Genomic DNA, 17,347 nt, shown 5'->3' with positions numbered 1-17,347 from the left:
CAAAATTGCCGCCTACAATAGTAGTCCAGGCAAATTAGATCAAATATAGGGAGTGCTCCCCAAAAATCGTCTAAAGCTGGAAAGTGTTTTAATACCTTTTGGGGGTCCCAAATAAGAGTCCTGTGAGTTTGCGACGGATTCTGACGTCTGCTTAAGTTTTGGGAGTCGAAAAACTATGAAAATTTTGCACTTTTTTCAGTTTTTCGCCTTATAACTCCTAAATATCGAATCCTACGGAAAATGTTGTTCAAAGGTTTCTTTTAGTGCATTAAATTCTGCGTCGATTGGTGTTAAATACGTCAAAATCGGCCGAGCCGTTTAGCCGCAGTAGCTTTCTAAAGTTGGGTCATTTCATCAACATGGTCAAAAAGTTGATTACTTTATTTGACCAGTTTTCGGCTTACAACTCCTAATCGACGCTTACTATACAGAAATGCACCTGTAGTTAGTTTGGAAAACACGACATTCTGCGTAATATGTTTTTTACTAATCAATAATGGCAATTGATTGCTACCTACTTTGTATGGTCGCCATTTCATTGAAAAAAATATTAATATTAAATATTAATTTTAGTGAAATTTTCCAACTTTAACTTTTATAATTAAATGGCGACTATACAAAGTAGGTAGCAATCAATTACCATTATTGATTGGTAAAAAAAAAACATATTACGCAGAATGTTGTGTTTTCAAAACTAACTACAGGTGCATTTTTGTATAGCAAGCGTCGATTAGGAGTTGTAAGCCGAAAACTGGTCAAATACTGTAATCAACTTTTTGGCCATGTTGATGAAAATGACCCAACTTTAGAAAGCTACTGCGGCTAAACGGCTCGGCCGATTTTGACGTATTTAACACCAATCGACGCAGAATTTATTGCACTAAAAGAGACCTTTGAACAACATTTTCCGTAGGATTCGATATTTAGGAGTTATCAGCAAAAAACTGAAAAAAGTGCAAAAATGTCATAGTTTTTCTACTCCCAAAACTTAAGCAGACGTCAGAATCCGTCGCAAACTCACAGGACTCTTATTTGGGACCCCCAAAAGGTATTAAAACACTTTCCAGCGTTAGACGATTTTTTGGGGAGCATATGTCTAATTTGCCTGGGCTATAGCATGATACAGGTTGCTTAATGTGCCATTATCCACTGAAGACTATTAAAGAGAAATAAACACAATCAAATACATTGACGTTTATAATGGACTAGCTATAACCCGCGGGCTTTGCCCCGTTTAACTAATTTTTTAAGATGATCTCGTGTGAAAAGCTTCGTGTGAACGACTACAAGCGCACTCGCCGACGTCTTTCTACAGGTCGGCGAGTTGGCAAGTGGACAACTCCGTGCGAATACAAGCGCACTAGCCAACTCGCTTGCTTCTTACACGCCGGCGAGTAGCATGTAAACTCGCCCCGTGTGAACGAGGCTTTAACATGGGAAACTCCAGAGCCACTGGGGCGGAGCCGATTGGACGGATCACGAAATTGATGGTGTATAAACCTATTCCATGAAATTCTACATGTATGTACCAAGTTTCGTGGCAATCGGATCAGCGGTGTCTGAGTTTATCACTGCCAAATTAAAAATAACAAAAATACATTAAAAACTGGGTTTTTCAAGTTTCTGTTTTCAAGATTCTATTTGTAGCCAGCTTTTGGCTGCTTTTATTAAGTACTTTCAAGAATAGCATAGTAGTTATTTGTAGTAAATTTTATTCTCTTTCAGAATATTACATTCACTTTGGTTGATTTCCCCTCCATTAAAGATATTGGCAATAATCTAAGTGATCTCCAAATTTATAGGGGTTAGAAAATACTGAATTAGATATATTTTTGTTAAACTTTGTACAACTAAATCTAGACTTCTACAGGACCGATTTTGTTACTTAATGGGTCGTTGGAAAGCCTAATTTGTGTAGATTTGCAAATAATTATGAAAGTTTGATTTTATTAGATATTTAAGGTAAAAAAATAAAAAAATAAAAAATAATGCATTTAAAACTCCTTTTATTCCAGGTTTATATTTTCACTTTTATATTTGTAGCCAACTTTAGGCTGCCTTTTTTGAGTATATTCAAGGAATTCATAATAGTAATTTGTAGGAAATTTTATTCTCTTTCATAATATCACCTTCCACTTTGGTCGATTTCCTCGCCGTTTCAAAGTTATTTGCAAAAACGTTAAGCAACCTCCAGGTTTATAGTAGTGAGAAAATACTGAATTAAAGATGTTGTTGTTAAACTTTGTAAAATTAAATCTACAGTTCTACGGAACCGATTTTATTAATTTATACGTCATTGGATAGCCTAATTTGTGAAGATTTGCAAATAATTATGAAAGTACTGTTGAGGTTGCAAGCAAGATCTTTGGCTATAAATCGATGATAAATAACTCCATTTTTTGAAAAATTTGTGTTGGTCGTGATTTAGCTGCGTGCTTTAATGAAATGGAAGCTGGTATTTCAATGAAAGTTCTTAGGTCAAAACAAACAGAATAACATAATTAGAATTAAGTAAATGTATCTACAACTAAATTCCATATCCAAGATATAATCAAATTAATATTTTCTGATTGAGCGATACAGTATCTTGAACCTAACTGATTAAAACTATCAATATCTCAAGTGAAAGCCTTTGAAGTATTTTAAGACGAATACATATAAAATAACATAATTAAAAATAGAGTTAGTATCATTGATTGCAGATAGGTACTAAAACGATTGTATTTATTGTTGATTCGTGATTCAGCAGTGTGCTTTAGGTAATCCGATCTTAATAATCAATAGCTCAAATGAAAGCTGGTATTTCACTTAAGGTTTTTAGACCAAAATGTATAATGTAATTAGAACTGCTGGAATACATCTTTAATTAAAGAGGAAAAAATTCTTTCGTCGAGTAAACATTAGATAAATTAATGATGATGCTTGATGACAAATATGTGCTTGCATAGCTTTATTTTAAGACCAAAATTATGAAATTCGGGCAGGTAGAAGAACTAACCCGACTCGGAAAAGAACAACCAATTATTTTTATAAATGGCAATAATTGGTTTACCAGTATGCATAATCTAATCATACGAAACATGACGTGTTAATAATTCAACAGCTTATTGTTATATTGTTATTTAATTAATTTTTCGTTGATTAAATGTTGTTGTTAACAATTTGCATTTATGTTTAAAATGTATTCCTTATGTTTTATGTTAAATGTGTTATTCTAATGTTATGTACTTAAACTGTACCATTAATATTAGTGAGTAAAGTGGTGTATGGATTTCATAACCATTATTTTACTAGAGACCGTTGTATTTAACCACAACGGGCACTGTTGCTAGTATATAGATAAACCTACTACATAGTTTTTTAATTTTTTGGATCAGCTGTCTGAAATTGTAAAATAGGCATTTGACAGTTCTGGTTGTTTACATTTAAATGTCAAAGCAAATGTAAACATTGTGAATTTTCTCATGCTTCCATAGAGACCAATTATTAATATTTAATTTCAGACAACAGCTGGGGTTTCAAAACAATGTTTGTTTCCCATGTTAATCTTATGGAGAAATACGAAACTTTAAAGGGCCCCAGGGCCTCACTCTCTAATTATTTCCCTAAAAAGAAAGTTTCCTGCACAACTTCACGTATGCTCTTTCCAATGACACCAAAAACATGTCAATCGGTTAAGTAGTTTCACAGGAGTAATTGACACAAAATTCCTGCTTGCGTATTAAATAAGTATAAATTATTATAATTATTTTAAATAACTGCGATCAAGATGATAATATTTCCTTTGATTGAAAATTAATAAAATCCATTAAATGCCAACTACATAATATTAGATTGGATTTATTTAACTAAGAGAGGTAGACATACTTTGAGAATGTACTTATTTGTTTCTAGTGTGATCATGTGTTTAGACTTCTTAATTGTCTAAGATTACTGTAATCAAAAATTTGTTAATGCAATAGGTGGCATTCTTATTTACAAAACCGTAAATACTTAACCATATAAATAAAGAGTAAATCAGGTTCATGTCCATATAGCAAACTAAATCCAAGTCTTAGTTTATTTTTTTAGATGATGGTAAACAAATTACATGTAACATTAATTGATAAAACGTACATTTAATATTTATTGACTAGATGGATTTTTGCTAATTTTTTTACAAAACTGTTTTTCCATGACTAATAACAATAAACCTCAGTGTACTTGATATAATTTCCGGGCTTAAATTTAAATATATATATATATATATATATATAAATATATTAACTAGTTATATATATATATATATACTAGTTGCTGTGCCCGTACTTCGCCACGGGGCCAAAATACTTAAATAGAATAATGTGGGTCTGGTGTCTCTAAACGTAATTTAATAAACATACCTATGTACCATGCAAATTCTACTGACAAATCTTAATCGTACTTATTACCTTTTCAATGAAACTCCCTTGTATTTTTTGCACTTAACTGTGTGGCAGAATCAAAAGATTAACTCAGAGAAAAAAAGAAAAAACATTATAAATAAAAACAAATCCAACACCTGGTCTTATCTTTTATCTATCTATATATTAATTACATAAGCTGATTCTTTGCGTCAAAATTGTGGGGGACTGGGAAGTCGTAGAACGACGGGAGAGGGCTCAAATTAAAGGTCTCGATCCCTTGACGGCGGGAAAAATAGTGAAATTCCCCAAATTTTAACACAAAATTAGATATAACGTAAAATGTTCTCCATAAGAATAGCATTAAAAGCCATTTACTGCAGATTTTTGTTTACTTCAATACAGCTGATAGTGATTTATCAGCAAGTAAGCAATATTACATTTGGATTACTCATTTGCCAGTCAATTCTGCAATGTACTAAATCTATATATAAAGCCAAAAGTACCCATGAACTTTTGAGAAAACTACAAGTGACACCCCTATAAACCATATACTTAAATAAAATGTTCGTAACGACGAGAAACCTTGCGCAAAACTATCCATTATTTCTTAAATTGCCCTATAAAGTTGTTCAAGACTTTTCCCCCTTGATCTGCATTTAACATGTGTATATTTATTTATCATATGTTATTATTTCTTTCTGTTTACTTTTTCATTTTTACGAGAGGTCGTCCAGTGGTCGAAACTCGACCAAAAATATGTAATGTAAACTTACTCACTTCTCTATTTTCACCCCACACTGTAAATAAAACACGTGATTGGAGTTTCTTCCATTTGTTTTGATTTTCTGTTTATATTTTGTTGTTATTTCGTCACCAGCATGGCAACGCATAAGATCCATGTTAATTTTTTCAAATTTTTAAACTCATTTTTTGTGCTTATCTTTGAGCCTATTTAAATTTATAAAGGGATTCTGCACACCTACAGGAAAATAGCTTTCTAACGGTATGCGTAGATTTACCCCACGATGCACACGAGCTGAGAAAAAAGGTTTTAAAGAAACATGCTTGCCTATTAATATATAGATAGATTGCTCAAGTCAACATGGTTTCTTTTTTATAATCTTAATTTTACCATTTCCCAATCCAACATTTGGTCCTAATTCGCAGCCGGATGAAAACCTGGTAACTATATTCATTCCTTGTTAACATTACCCCATTTATAATCTAAATGATCTACTCAGTTCCCTTACAGTCCACTATTAATTTATTGTTTTTGAAGTTTACCTGATTAATCTTTTTGGACTCAGATCACGATATGAAATGAACTCTTTACTTACTTAAATACTATATTTTTGGTGTCAATCAATCAAACAAGCTCAAGTTTATTAATTTTTTGTGCACTTAATAGACTATACATGTCTCTTTTTAGTTAAAGACTTTATTGAAAGAAACTTATTATCTGTATCTTTGATGCACAATTCATCGTTTTGACTTCAAACTGAGATTTTGTGTTTACTCAAGACCTTTTTATATTGTGTGTGCTGCTGGTAAATTTTGTGTTCTACTACTACAATGGCTCCTAAAACTTCTGATTTTAAGTCATCCACATACACTCGCTCAACATCTCTAATTAAAGTTTGTTTTAATAAGCTTAAAGATACCGTTGATGAATACTCTACCTCAAAGGAACAACTCACCCCTATTCAAATTAAACAACTTAATGCTCATTTAAATGAAATTCGTAAAAGAAAAGATGAATTCGACAACAATTTGCAACGGGTTTTAATCTTAGAAGAGGATCCTATCTCTGACGAGACATTGTCTCAAGACCTGGATGAAATTGAAAGTTTATTTTCTCATATCGTGGCTACTATTGAGTTTTTAATGTCCCATCCTGAACCTTCAAATTCTGCTATCTTAAGTGACTCTTCTTCCGTTTCTCTTCACCAAACACCTATTTCGCAAGCAGTACGCCTTCCAAAATTGGATTTACAAAAATTCTCCGGTGACCCACTAACTTGGACAAGTTTTATAAATTTGTTTGATACTGCAATACACCACAACGCGTCGCTTTCCAGTGTCATGAAATTTCAGTACCTCTTAAGTGTACTTAACGGAGAACCCCTCGACTTAGTCAAAAGTTAGAATCTCACTGAAGCTAACTATTTGGTTGCATATAATCTCCTCCGTGATAGATATCACAATGAACGCCGCTTACAATCTTTGCACCTCAATCACATTTTGGACCTTAATACCATTAACGCATTCACTATAACAGGACTTCGCCATTTTGTAAATTGTTTCACTGAACACACGCAAGCTTTAAAAGCTTTGGAATGTGACATTACAAATAACTAGTGTACATGTTGCTCGAATTCGAGCAATTGTAAAGTAGGCTATTACAGGATTTGCAAACCAATAACAATCATACTTAGCTATCAACATTAAAAAAAACACACCTACTTTCCCTGTAGCAGCAAACCTAAGTACTCATATTAAAATTAACTTAATGTTATTTAAATAGGAAAAAAATTTCCATTTTAAGGGAATAATTAATCTTTGTATTAATTAAGCCAGGTAAATGGAAATTCGCTTAGTCTGAAGGTTTGCTGCGGATACACAATTTTAATAACAGCAAAGATTGAAGAACCTGAATTATTACTTATATCCATGAATTTATCTAACAATTATTTTCTGTAAAATATTATTACAGCAGTTCAAAAATATTGAAACAAACTCGGTCAACAAATGATGTTGAAAGAATTCCATACTAATGACATTAACATATAGTTTGACAGTTCCATTTTATCAATGTTAAATGTTTACATTCGGGCATAGACAAAAATGATTCGGGCGAGTGACATATTTGATTAATGTTTATGATCCCTACCGTTCCTGTTCTAATAATCATGCAGTATTTAATATGTTTGAACCAGCTGCGTGGAATTGTGAAATCAAAATTAATTTGACAGCTAGTTCTGCTTGTTAACATTTTTAAATTTTGTGGGTTTGTTCTTTGTTACCATGGATACCATCAATAAATATTTCACTCTTAATTTCTGACAACAGCTGGAGTTTCATAACAAATTTTGTTTCCCATGTTAATCTTATGGATAAATACGAAACTTTAAAGGGCCCCAGGGCCTCACTCTCTAATTATTTCCTTAAAAAGAAAGTTTCCTGCACATCTTCACGTTACGCTCTTTCCAATGACACCAAAAACATGTCAATTGGTTCAGTAGTTTCGGAGGAGTAATTGTCACAAAAAACCTGCTTGCGTATTAAATAAGTATAGATAATCCTCTTCTCTCCGCACTGCTCCTGCGTAAGATGGATGCTGATTTACGCAAAAAGCTTGAAATGTTTCGCTCTTCAACCGAAAATCAGCCGAATTCTCACTCACTTCCCGAGGTCAAAGATATAATCAAATATCTGAACACTGAATGCTCTCAGGCTGAGGATGCAAATCTACACAGCGCCCCCACACTGAATAAAGTTACTAACACTTTTGCTCATGCACCCAAAGACACTACATAAAAGCAAGTACACTTTCGCTCAAGAAACGTTGCTATGGCCACGACCCACACTTCCCCCCATCAGTCATCTCACTCAACAGGAATTAAAAAACCGACTCATTGGCAGTGTTTTGCATGTAACTCAAACGAACACAAGATCTATGCCTGCAGTGTGTTCCAAAATAAATCTCCGCATGAGCGACATAACCTCGTCAAAGAAAATCATCGCTGTGTCTCCTGTCTAGGCCATCATAACCTCAAAGATTGCCATTCACAAACTTCATGTTGTACATGTAACAAGAAACATCACACTTTGTTACATTTCCCTGCACCTCTTGTTAATCAAAATCATTTTAAGCCTGTCAATCCAAATGCGTGTTACCCACATGAGCCTACTCAAACCTCAATGACTTCAACTTCACAAGATCACTCTCAGTCACCTTTTAAAAACTCCACTATACTCTTAGGAACTTTTTTGATAAAGGACACTTCAGTTCAAGGCACATCTCATGAGTTCCGTGCCTTACTTGACTCCGGTTCCATGTGTGACTTAATCACCGAACGAGCAGCTCAACTTTTAAACGCTCGACGCTACAAGTCAAATGTTCAACTTTCTGGACTTGGCAAAAATGCTGCTAAGAGTAACGGGCAAACTTACCTCAATCTTGAAACTCTTTCTGGATGTCTCATATCTCCGCAACATCCAATGCTCATTTTAGACAAATTGACTGTCGACTTACCTCGTGTTCCAGTCTCTCCGGAAGTGTTATCGCTCACTAAACGGTTTTGTCTAGCTGATCCATCATTTCACCTGCCAGGACGCATTGATATCGTGCTTGGTTGCTCTCTCTTCCCTAAGTTACTAACTCATGAAAATTACTCTCTAGGCCAACATATGCCCCACGTAATAGGAACTCATTTTGGATACATCGTGATGGGTTCTGCACCCTGTGAAATACCAAGAAATTCCATACCACAATCTACAAATTTCATTAGTCACACCGTCTCCCTCCATTCATCCAATGATGTTGACCTTCATTCCTCACTTCAGCAATTCTGGACTCAGAATGAACTTCCAAATTGTCAAAAGAAAACTGAAGAAGAAGAACTCTGCGACACAAACTTCGAGTCTACGCACACCAGAGATTCTGAAGGACAATACATCGTTCGTCTTCCCTTCAAGGAAGCTCACTCCCCTCTTGGAGCGTCTCAACCGCTTGCTGAACGCAGATTCCACTCTCTCGAGGGAAAATTCTCTGTCCAACCTCGCTTCTCTCAGGTTTACCACGATTTCATAGAGGACTACATCTCTCTGGACCATATGACCATATGTCAAGATTCCCTTCTTCCCTCTTCGCACTACTTTCTCCCTCACCACGGGGTTCTTAAAGAGAGTAGTAGTACACCCAAACTCCGAACAGTATTTGATGTTAGCTCAAACCCAAGCAACAGGGTTTCTCAAACTCAAGAACTTGTTCCCATTGACTCTTGGCGACACATATTAAGTACTGATAATCCTGCGTCAAGAGGAATTTCTGCTTCTCTCCTTGTCAACCATCCGCTCTGGTGGACAGGCCCTCCTTGGCTCAAGCTCCCCACTTGTTATTGGCTTACCTCGCACTTCACTCCTGAAGACCTCTCTTCGTCAGAAGAAATGAAGAAAAGAAAACACCTTTAGTTGTTCTTACATCAGCTCCTCAAAAGGAGGGGGAACTTCTTTCTGCATACTCATCGTGGAACAAACTCCAACGCATTGTCGCTCTTCTTAATCGCTTCATCCACAATTGTCGTCATCAAAATGACCGCCTCAGTGGTCCTCTCTCATCGTTTGAAATCTCCAAAGCTCGTCTCAAGATATTTCATCATTTTCAACAAGCCACCTTTGCAGATGAAATAGTGTCCCTGCAAAAGAAGCGTGACTTTTACACCAGACTACAACGTGAAACACCATTTCTTGACTCTGGTTAAAGCACTTCGTTGCTTTAAGGCGGGCAGTATGTTCAAGACTTTTTTCCCCTTGATCTGCATTTAACATGTGTATATTTATTTATCATATGTTATTATTTCTTTCTGTTCACTTTTTTATTACATTGTTTTTATTGCTCAAGTCAACGTGATTTCTTTTTTATAATGTTAATTTTACCATTTCCCAATCCAACATTGGATGGAATGGATGGATTGGAGATGGAATTTTGCGTGTTGGTGGTCGCCTCAACAACTCATCACTACCTTCAGATGTTAGACATCCATTGCTGCTACCTAGGAAGCATCATGTTGTTGACCTGCTAATAGACCATTTTCATGTCACACATCTCCACTCTGGACCTCAACTCACTCAAGCTGTGATCGCTCAATCCATTTGGATTCTTTGTGCACGTAGCATTATTCGCTCACGTATATTCAAGTGTGTTACGTGTTTCAGAAATAAACCACGCAACAACACCCCGCTGATACGTGATCTACCCTCCTCTCGCATCACTCCTGCTCGGCCATTTCTCTCTACAGGAATCGACTACTGTGGACCCTTCACAATTAAAAACTTAAATCTCCGTTCTGTAAAACACGTAAAAGTGTATCTGTGCATCTTCATTTGCATGGTGACCAAAGCTGTCCACCTCGAAGTAGTTACAGATCTCACCACTGATGGATTCTTAGCTGCTCTAACGCGCTTTGTTTCCCGCCGTGGACTTTGTGCGGACATTTATTGTGATTGTGGCACGAATTTCGTCGGTGCTGACGCAGTTCTTCGTAAACTGGCTAAACCTCACCTCACAACTCCTCAAGCACAAGACACTATTCAACGTTACGCTGCTACTCGTGGAATCAAGTTCCATTTCAATCCTCCTGCTGCTCCTCATCAAGGCGGACTATGGGAAAGCGCAGTGAAGAGCGCCAAACATCATCTACGACGTGTAATGGGTGAAACAGTTCTCATTCTTTCAGAATTCATTACGCTCACCACTCAAGTTGAGGCCATGCTTGATTCCAGGCCACTAACTCCGCTCTCAAGTGACCCAGCTGACCTTTCAACTTTAACTCTCGGTCACTTCCTCATTGGAACATCACTGGCATCCGTTCCAGAGCCTTACGTCATGGATGTGCCAACAAATCGCCTTAAACATTGGCAATTAGTACAGGCTTTCCTTCTGTACATTAGGAGGAGTTTGCATATTACAAAATGCATAAGAGTCGACATATAAGAGCTTTGCTCGCTCCGCTCAATCAAGTGATGGTTGCCAGATTAAGCACAAGGTATATTCTTTTACCTTGAGATATTCTTTGAGATTGACTGATCGTTACTTATCCATTTTTGTAGAGGAAAGCAGCCTGCCATGGAGAGGTTATTGAACCTTGCGACCTCAAATAAACCTTTAATTGAACCTTGAGGTTATTAATTAAGATTTACATGAGCAATAACTCCTATAATGTAATTAAGTGCGTACGGTACTTTAAGCACTTGTACAATATGTTTTTAACCACTTTTACTAATTTATGTATTTTTATTTTACAAAATAAACTGCTCTTTAATGAAATACAAAGTTTTTTTAATCTTAGTTTAATATTAACTGCCTTGTTTTAAGGCACTAACATGAGGAAAAGGTAAATTTTCAATGTTATAAATTTAAACTGATTTTACTTAAAAACTGTTTGAGATAGAAAAGAAATTTAAATACAAAAGATGTACTAACAAGTACTGGACTAATGAATGTCCATCAAATTTAACATCTAAGCTTTTAAGAATTGAAGGGTGTTTAGCTTTTACAGACCAAAATATTAAGTTTTACACAGTAGATTTTCACTGGAAACTGCTTTAACCCCCCCCCCCCTAAACCCCCCTTGAATCCCAAATTTCGCAAAACCCTGTCTTATCGCACATCCACACCATATATCTACACCTTATACCAAATTTGATAATTCTAGGTCGTATATGTTTTGAGATATAGTGATCATCTGTCAGTGAGTCGTATTTGCCTTTTATGGAGATATAAAGTGTATTAACTCCATGATGGATGTTACAGTCCAACCTCAGTATAACGAATCTGAAGGGACCGAACTGAATATTCGTTATATCAAGGATTTCGTTAAAACGAGGTTCGTTATATAGAGGTTAGGTTTGCAGGAATTTCGCTAAGTCGAGGTTCAGAACCAGCGTCGGTGTATATAGGTCGGGATTTGACCTCATTAAAATAGAATTAAAGTAGCATAGGCTACAATACTTTACAGTACAGTGTTTACATTGTACAGTAGAACCTAAATTATCCGGCATAATAAAGGGGAGGGATCTTGAATATTGCGCAATAATGACAATGGCATTGACCTTGGTACAGGTTAAAAGCTGTAAGTTTAAAATCACAGCTTGTTCTAACCCTCCTAAAACCTAGCCAAACACTGTACTGTGTATTCATAAACCATGTAAAGAACAAAACAAAACAGTACAAAGTTTTGTAAGCTACTGCTCGCGATAGGCCGGTAGGCTACTTACAGTACAGTACTGATTTATCACAACAAAGGAATGTCAATAATAATCATTAACTATAGCATTGGTGTTGCTAGTTGAAACAAATTGTATTGAAAACAATAATTTATTAGATAAGTCATTATAAAAGTGTATAATCATAGCCAACTTAAGGATAACAAAAACACTTGTAAAAGGAATGTTAAAATAACGATGTTGCTATTCTTTCTCTTTGGTTTTGTTTTTATATTCTTTCTTAGGTTTCTCTTTATCCAAAAATTGTACAATTCACCATAGTTATCCCATATCGCCCAATCACAGCTTACTAAACATTACGTCGTCATCAGTCCTCAGTGAATGAAATCAGTTCTCAGTTGCAACATAGCGCGCGCAGCGACAGCAGTAGATGTAAAACGGAGCAGACGAATGTTAGCGCAAGCGATGATGTGACCTTTCCATTTAATTTTATAAAGAAACAGATTTTCCCAAAACAATAATTGGGTGGGGGATTTGTTATATCGAGGGAAAGACGTAGACAATTCGTTATGCAGAGGTTGAATTCGCAATGTAGAGGTTCTGACAATGATAAATTCGTTATATTGAGGTGTCTTATTTTAGCCGAAATCACAAAAAATTTGTTAAATCAAGGCCGTTGTTATGGTTTGTTTGTTATGTAGAGGTAAAATATACATTGTGTCTTATGGAGAGTTCTAGGGGATTAAAAAAAATTCGTTATATCAAGGAATTCGTTATATTGAGGTTCGTTATATCAAGGTTAGACTGTATTACCTTGCAATGCCTTTCCTGAGAGCTGGAGGACAGTTCTCAAAGAACCAAAGAACACGAGGAGAGCAGAATCTGCTATTGGAGGCCCATTCTGTGCTTACTCCTGCAATATTACCCAGCACCTCACTCAACTTTGGCGCCAGCTTCAACCTACAAGTCACCATACAGTCTTATATAATAGCCTAGAACAATGAATACTATTACCTATGTTATTGACACCTCTAAATTGAATAAAGGCAAGGTCTTTACGGATGCATTGCACGACGTCCAAGTGCCACGACGTCCAATAATATTTATTCAGTGCCACGACGTCCAAAACATAATTTTTGAGTTGTTGCACGACGTCCAAGTGCCACGACGTCCAAAAGTACAGTAACTGCCAAAAATATAGTCTTTCTACAAGCTTTGGACGTCGTGGCACTTGGACGTCGTGAAACAGCGCACTATAGAATTGTAAAAAAGTAACATTTGCACGACATCCAAAGTCGCTGCCAGTTGCACGACGTCCAAGTGCCACGACGTCCAATAAATATTTGACTGTTGCATGATGTCCAATATAGCTCAGCGCTGTTGCATGACGCCCAAGCTCCTTCATGATGACCGGTTACGATGACCGGCTACTTGCCGAACAGTGTTCTCTTGTGTAAAATGCTTATGGAACGTTTATTAGTTATATATACATGGGTATATGTTCTTGTTCAGAAATATAAATACTATGAATATTTGAACCATTAATTGAAACATCATAAAGTAAAAAAAAAAAACATAATATAAAGGAAAAATAAACAAGGCAACAGTTGGAAAACTATAAGGTTTACATGGTTTGAAAAATGATGACATTTTGTTAACAACCGATAAACTTCATTATGTTTGGAGTAAGCTTTTAAATACTTATTTTTTCAAGACTAGATGAATGTACATTGATCAACATGATCTTTGAAAACTATTTTTTATACCCTCATTTTAATTTTTACTAGTATGAAGAATACAATTCCTTTTTCAAATTGTTTTTTAGGCTTTAATTAAATGTTCTTAGGTCCAAATATGTTTATTAATAGTATTCACTTAACATTGACTTAATTTTATTTCAATAAATTTTGTGTTTGTGTTTTGCTACACCACTTATTAAATTGCAACCAATGAGAATATAACATAAATAAGTTGTACACAGGGTTCTTTTGTTTCCCCAACTCTAAAATACAACGCACATGAATTGAAAATGTTGTAGGTTTAATAGTACTGTAGCGAATCGAATATCAATAAAGTTAACGTATAACAATTAATTTACATATTCCTAGGCTATAATTGAATGTGTTTACGAAGGAACACCACAACCTCAAAATTCAACAGTATATTTACTCAAGATTTATTGTTTTCATATAGCACAGTTGATGTTGTCAACTAGCGTGGGAGCGGAAGTCCTGATAAAGGCTGGTTCTCGGAAAAGTAATAAACTTGTAGTTTGAATGAAACATTTTTTTAAAATTTTGTACAGGATTCATGGGATCCTCAGCATCAAGTACAAACTGCAAAATGTGTGTCGAAGGTCTGATTAGACCTTCCGAGATTTAGACCTTCAGCAACTGATCCGTTTTTTACCTTCCTTTAATTTATTCTTTATCATGTTGTGCTTCATGTCACATACATAGACTAGAGGGCCGCACATGCCCTTGACAAATAAATTAACATTTTCGCACAAATACAAATCAATATCGTCATTAGACAAGAATTAAAAAATAAAATTTATAAACAAAACCTACCACGGCATATTCTTGAACAAGTATGCCTACAAACCTACGATAAGCATGTTTGTTATTATTATACTTAACCTACAAATGCTATGACTTAGGGCATATCTGCTTTCCTAGATAAAACATGCGAACTAATTGCGAGTGCGACGTGAACTTAGAAAAAGACTAGTAAGAATTTACAACTGTGAATTTCTCAGAATTGATTGACAGTTCAGACGAACCTATGGCCACAGACTACGGAAACCTACAGTATTATTGTATTAGTATACTGTATTTGTATTATTGTGTTACTAGCAGAGTACCCGTCCTTTGTACGGGGTTGACATATAAGTATAAATGCTTATTGCAGTTATGGGAGAGGACACGATTAAAAAAAAAACTGGTCTTTTAATTTATACGGTATCCTATTGTGTAGCACACATCTACCATAGTCCTGATGTTCTACCACTGCACCTAAACCATGGAAAAAAGTAAAGTTCTCATTGTGTACCACAACTTTTTTTTTGCTAGTTGGTTCAAATTAGCTGTGGTCATTAATGCAAACAAACAACATAATAGTGCTGCACCCTGTTTGGCAAGCCTTATAACTTTTTAATGCTGTTTAATATCATAGAACCAACTTGTACAGTTGAAATGGCTGACAAAATTCTTTAATTTCTTTAAATATGAATACTCATAAGGTTAACATGAGAAAGTCCAGAGCCAGAGCCACCGGGGCGGAGACTGAAAGAATTGTTGAGGTAAGAATGGGTCGCCGGAATTTTATCCCCCTGGAATTTTACCCCCTGGGCAAAGCTGACGTCACTATGACGTAGTAACCTGAGCGGCCAAAAGTTTGTTCGCGGCCGGAATTTTACCCCCGCGGATTTGGAAGTCTAATGAAAATAGCCAGAGCGTGATTAATTAGATTAGCGATAAAAACCGGAATTTTACCCCCTGTCCATATAACTAGCGTATAGACAACTGAAGATGTACGGGCCGGATTTTTACCCCCGGATTTTTACCCCCCGGAATTTTACCCCCAGATTTTTACCCCCCGGAATTTTACCCCCTGGCCGATTTTAGAAATTGAATTATTGATTTTCTTATTTCTGTTTTTAATTAATTGTAAATATTTCATTATTTAGTAACCTATCTTTATTTATTTATTTTTTAATCTCATCTAAGTAAACAGAATTCGCTGTTTTATTTTGATCATATTAACCAACAGTTGGCTTCAAAGATCGAATCATCATACTCGAATCTCAAAATTAAAATTAAAAACTTGTTCGATTAGTTAATGTTACAAATAAATTAAGATAGGCTACAATACTGAATAATAAAATGTTTACTCTTAAATTAAAACTGAATGAAGATAATTAATCATTCTCACTAATTTATATATCTGGCAAGGGGGTAAAATTCCGGGGGTAAAAATCCGGGCTGTACATTCTAGTTTTTTATAATTTGATGTGTTCTGATTAAATTCACAACCGTGAAAATATATGTTTAATTCCGCGTTTAATCCATCGAGCTGATGTCGCGAAACTCAAAAGTTCGCGGCCGGAATTTTACCCCCTGGTTTGTGACGTCACGTTTGGCCAGGGGGTAAAATTCCAGGGGGATAAAAATACGCTACCCCTATTGAACATCATAGAACAGAACCAACTTGTTTAATTGAAACAGCTGTTAAGATTCATTAATTCCATTTTTCATAAGGTTAACATGGGGAACTCCAGAGCCACTGGGGTGGAGCTGATTGGACGGGTCACGAAATTGATGGTGTATAAACCTATTCCATGAAACTTTACAATTATGTACCAAGTTTCGTGGCAATCGGTTCAGCGGTGTCTGAGTTTATATACAAACATCCTCTTTTATACTTATAGATAGATAGATTACTATTATAGTATTATATATTGTCTGTGCTATGGCTAAAATATGTTTTTATTACTGCATCAGCTGGAGACACTCTCTGAATATCTGCTTCAACCATGTGTTGTCAAACATTGATCTCGTAAAATAGTGAAATTATTTTTCGTATGCACTAATAGAGCAAGGTTTGTACTAAAAGAAAACCTTCTTTTAGTTTTAAAAATACATGTTTCACAGGAAACATTTTTAACCATTGTAGTAACATCATTATAGCTTAAAAAGTTGATAAGTGATAGTTTACATAATATTTAGCACATTTGACGGATAAACCTTTTTTGAATTCGTCATATTATAAGTGTATGAAAATTCATATATCTGTGTATCAATATCTACTTATCTCATTTCTGTTCAATGGAAGTTATACAATTTCAATGATTACCGGTACTTAAATGGGAAGTCTTACAGCTGTTATAAAACTGTGCATACATTTTATCTTACGAGTAAATTTGCTACCAATTGATATAGTATGACAATTCTATTCTACTGCAGTACTTAGAATTCTACCACTACTCACATTAAACCTACCATATTTACTTTTGG

General features: G+C 35.3%; 1 protein-coding gene across 1 annotated transcript in view; it reads right to left on the bottom strand.

Annotated features, from left to right (window-relative positions):
* Window positions 1–17,347, bottom strand: part of LOC128998485 (nonsense-mediated mRNA decay factor SMG8) — a 309,227-nt gene that overhangs the window by 193,574 nt on the left and 98,306 nt on the right. Inside the window, exon 6 of the mRNA XM_054424638.1 lies at window positions 13,146–13,292. Within this exon, the coding sequence (XP_054280613.1) occupies window positions 13,146–13,292 (147 nt within the window). The remainder of the gene's footprint in view (window positions 1–13,145; window positions 13,293–17,347) is intronic.

The sequence above is a fragment of the Macrosteles quadrilineatus genome, unplaced genomic scaffold (genome assembly GCF_028750875.1).
Source record: "Macrosteles quadrilineatus isolate MER2022 unplaced genomic scaffold, UCM_ALF_1.0 Scaffold_1__1_contigs__length_201487025, whole genome shotgun sequence".
In the NCBI taxonomy this organism is placed as follows: Eukaryota; Metazoa; Arthropoda; class Insecta; order Hemiptera; family Cicadellidae; genus Macrosteles; species Macrosteles quadrilineatus.
The sequence above is the reverse complement of the archived record's forward strand: the minus strand, read 5'-3'. Positions and strand labels throughout refer to the sequence as shown.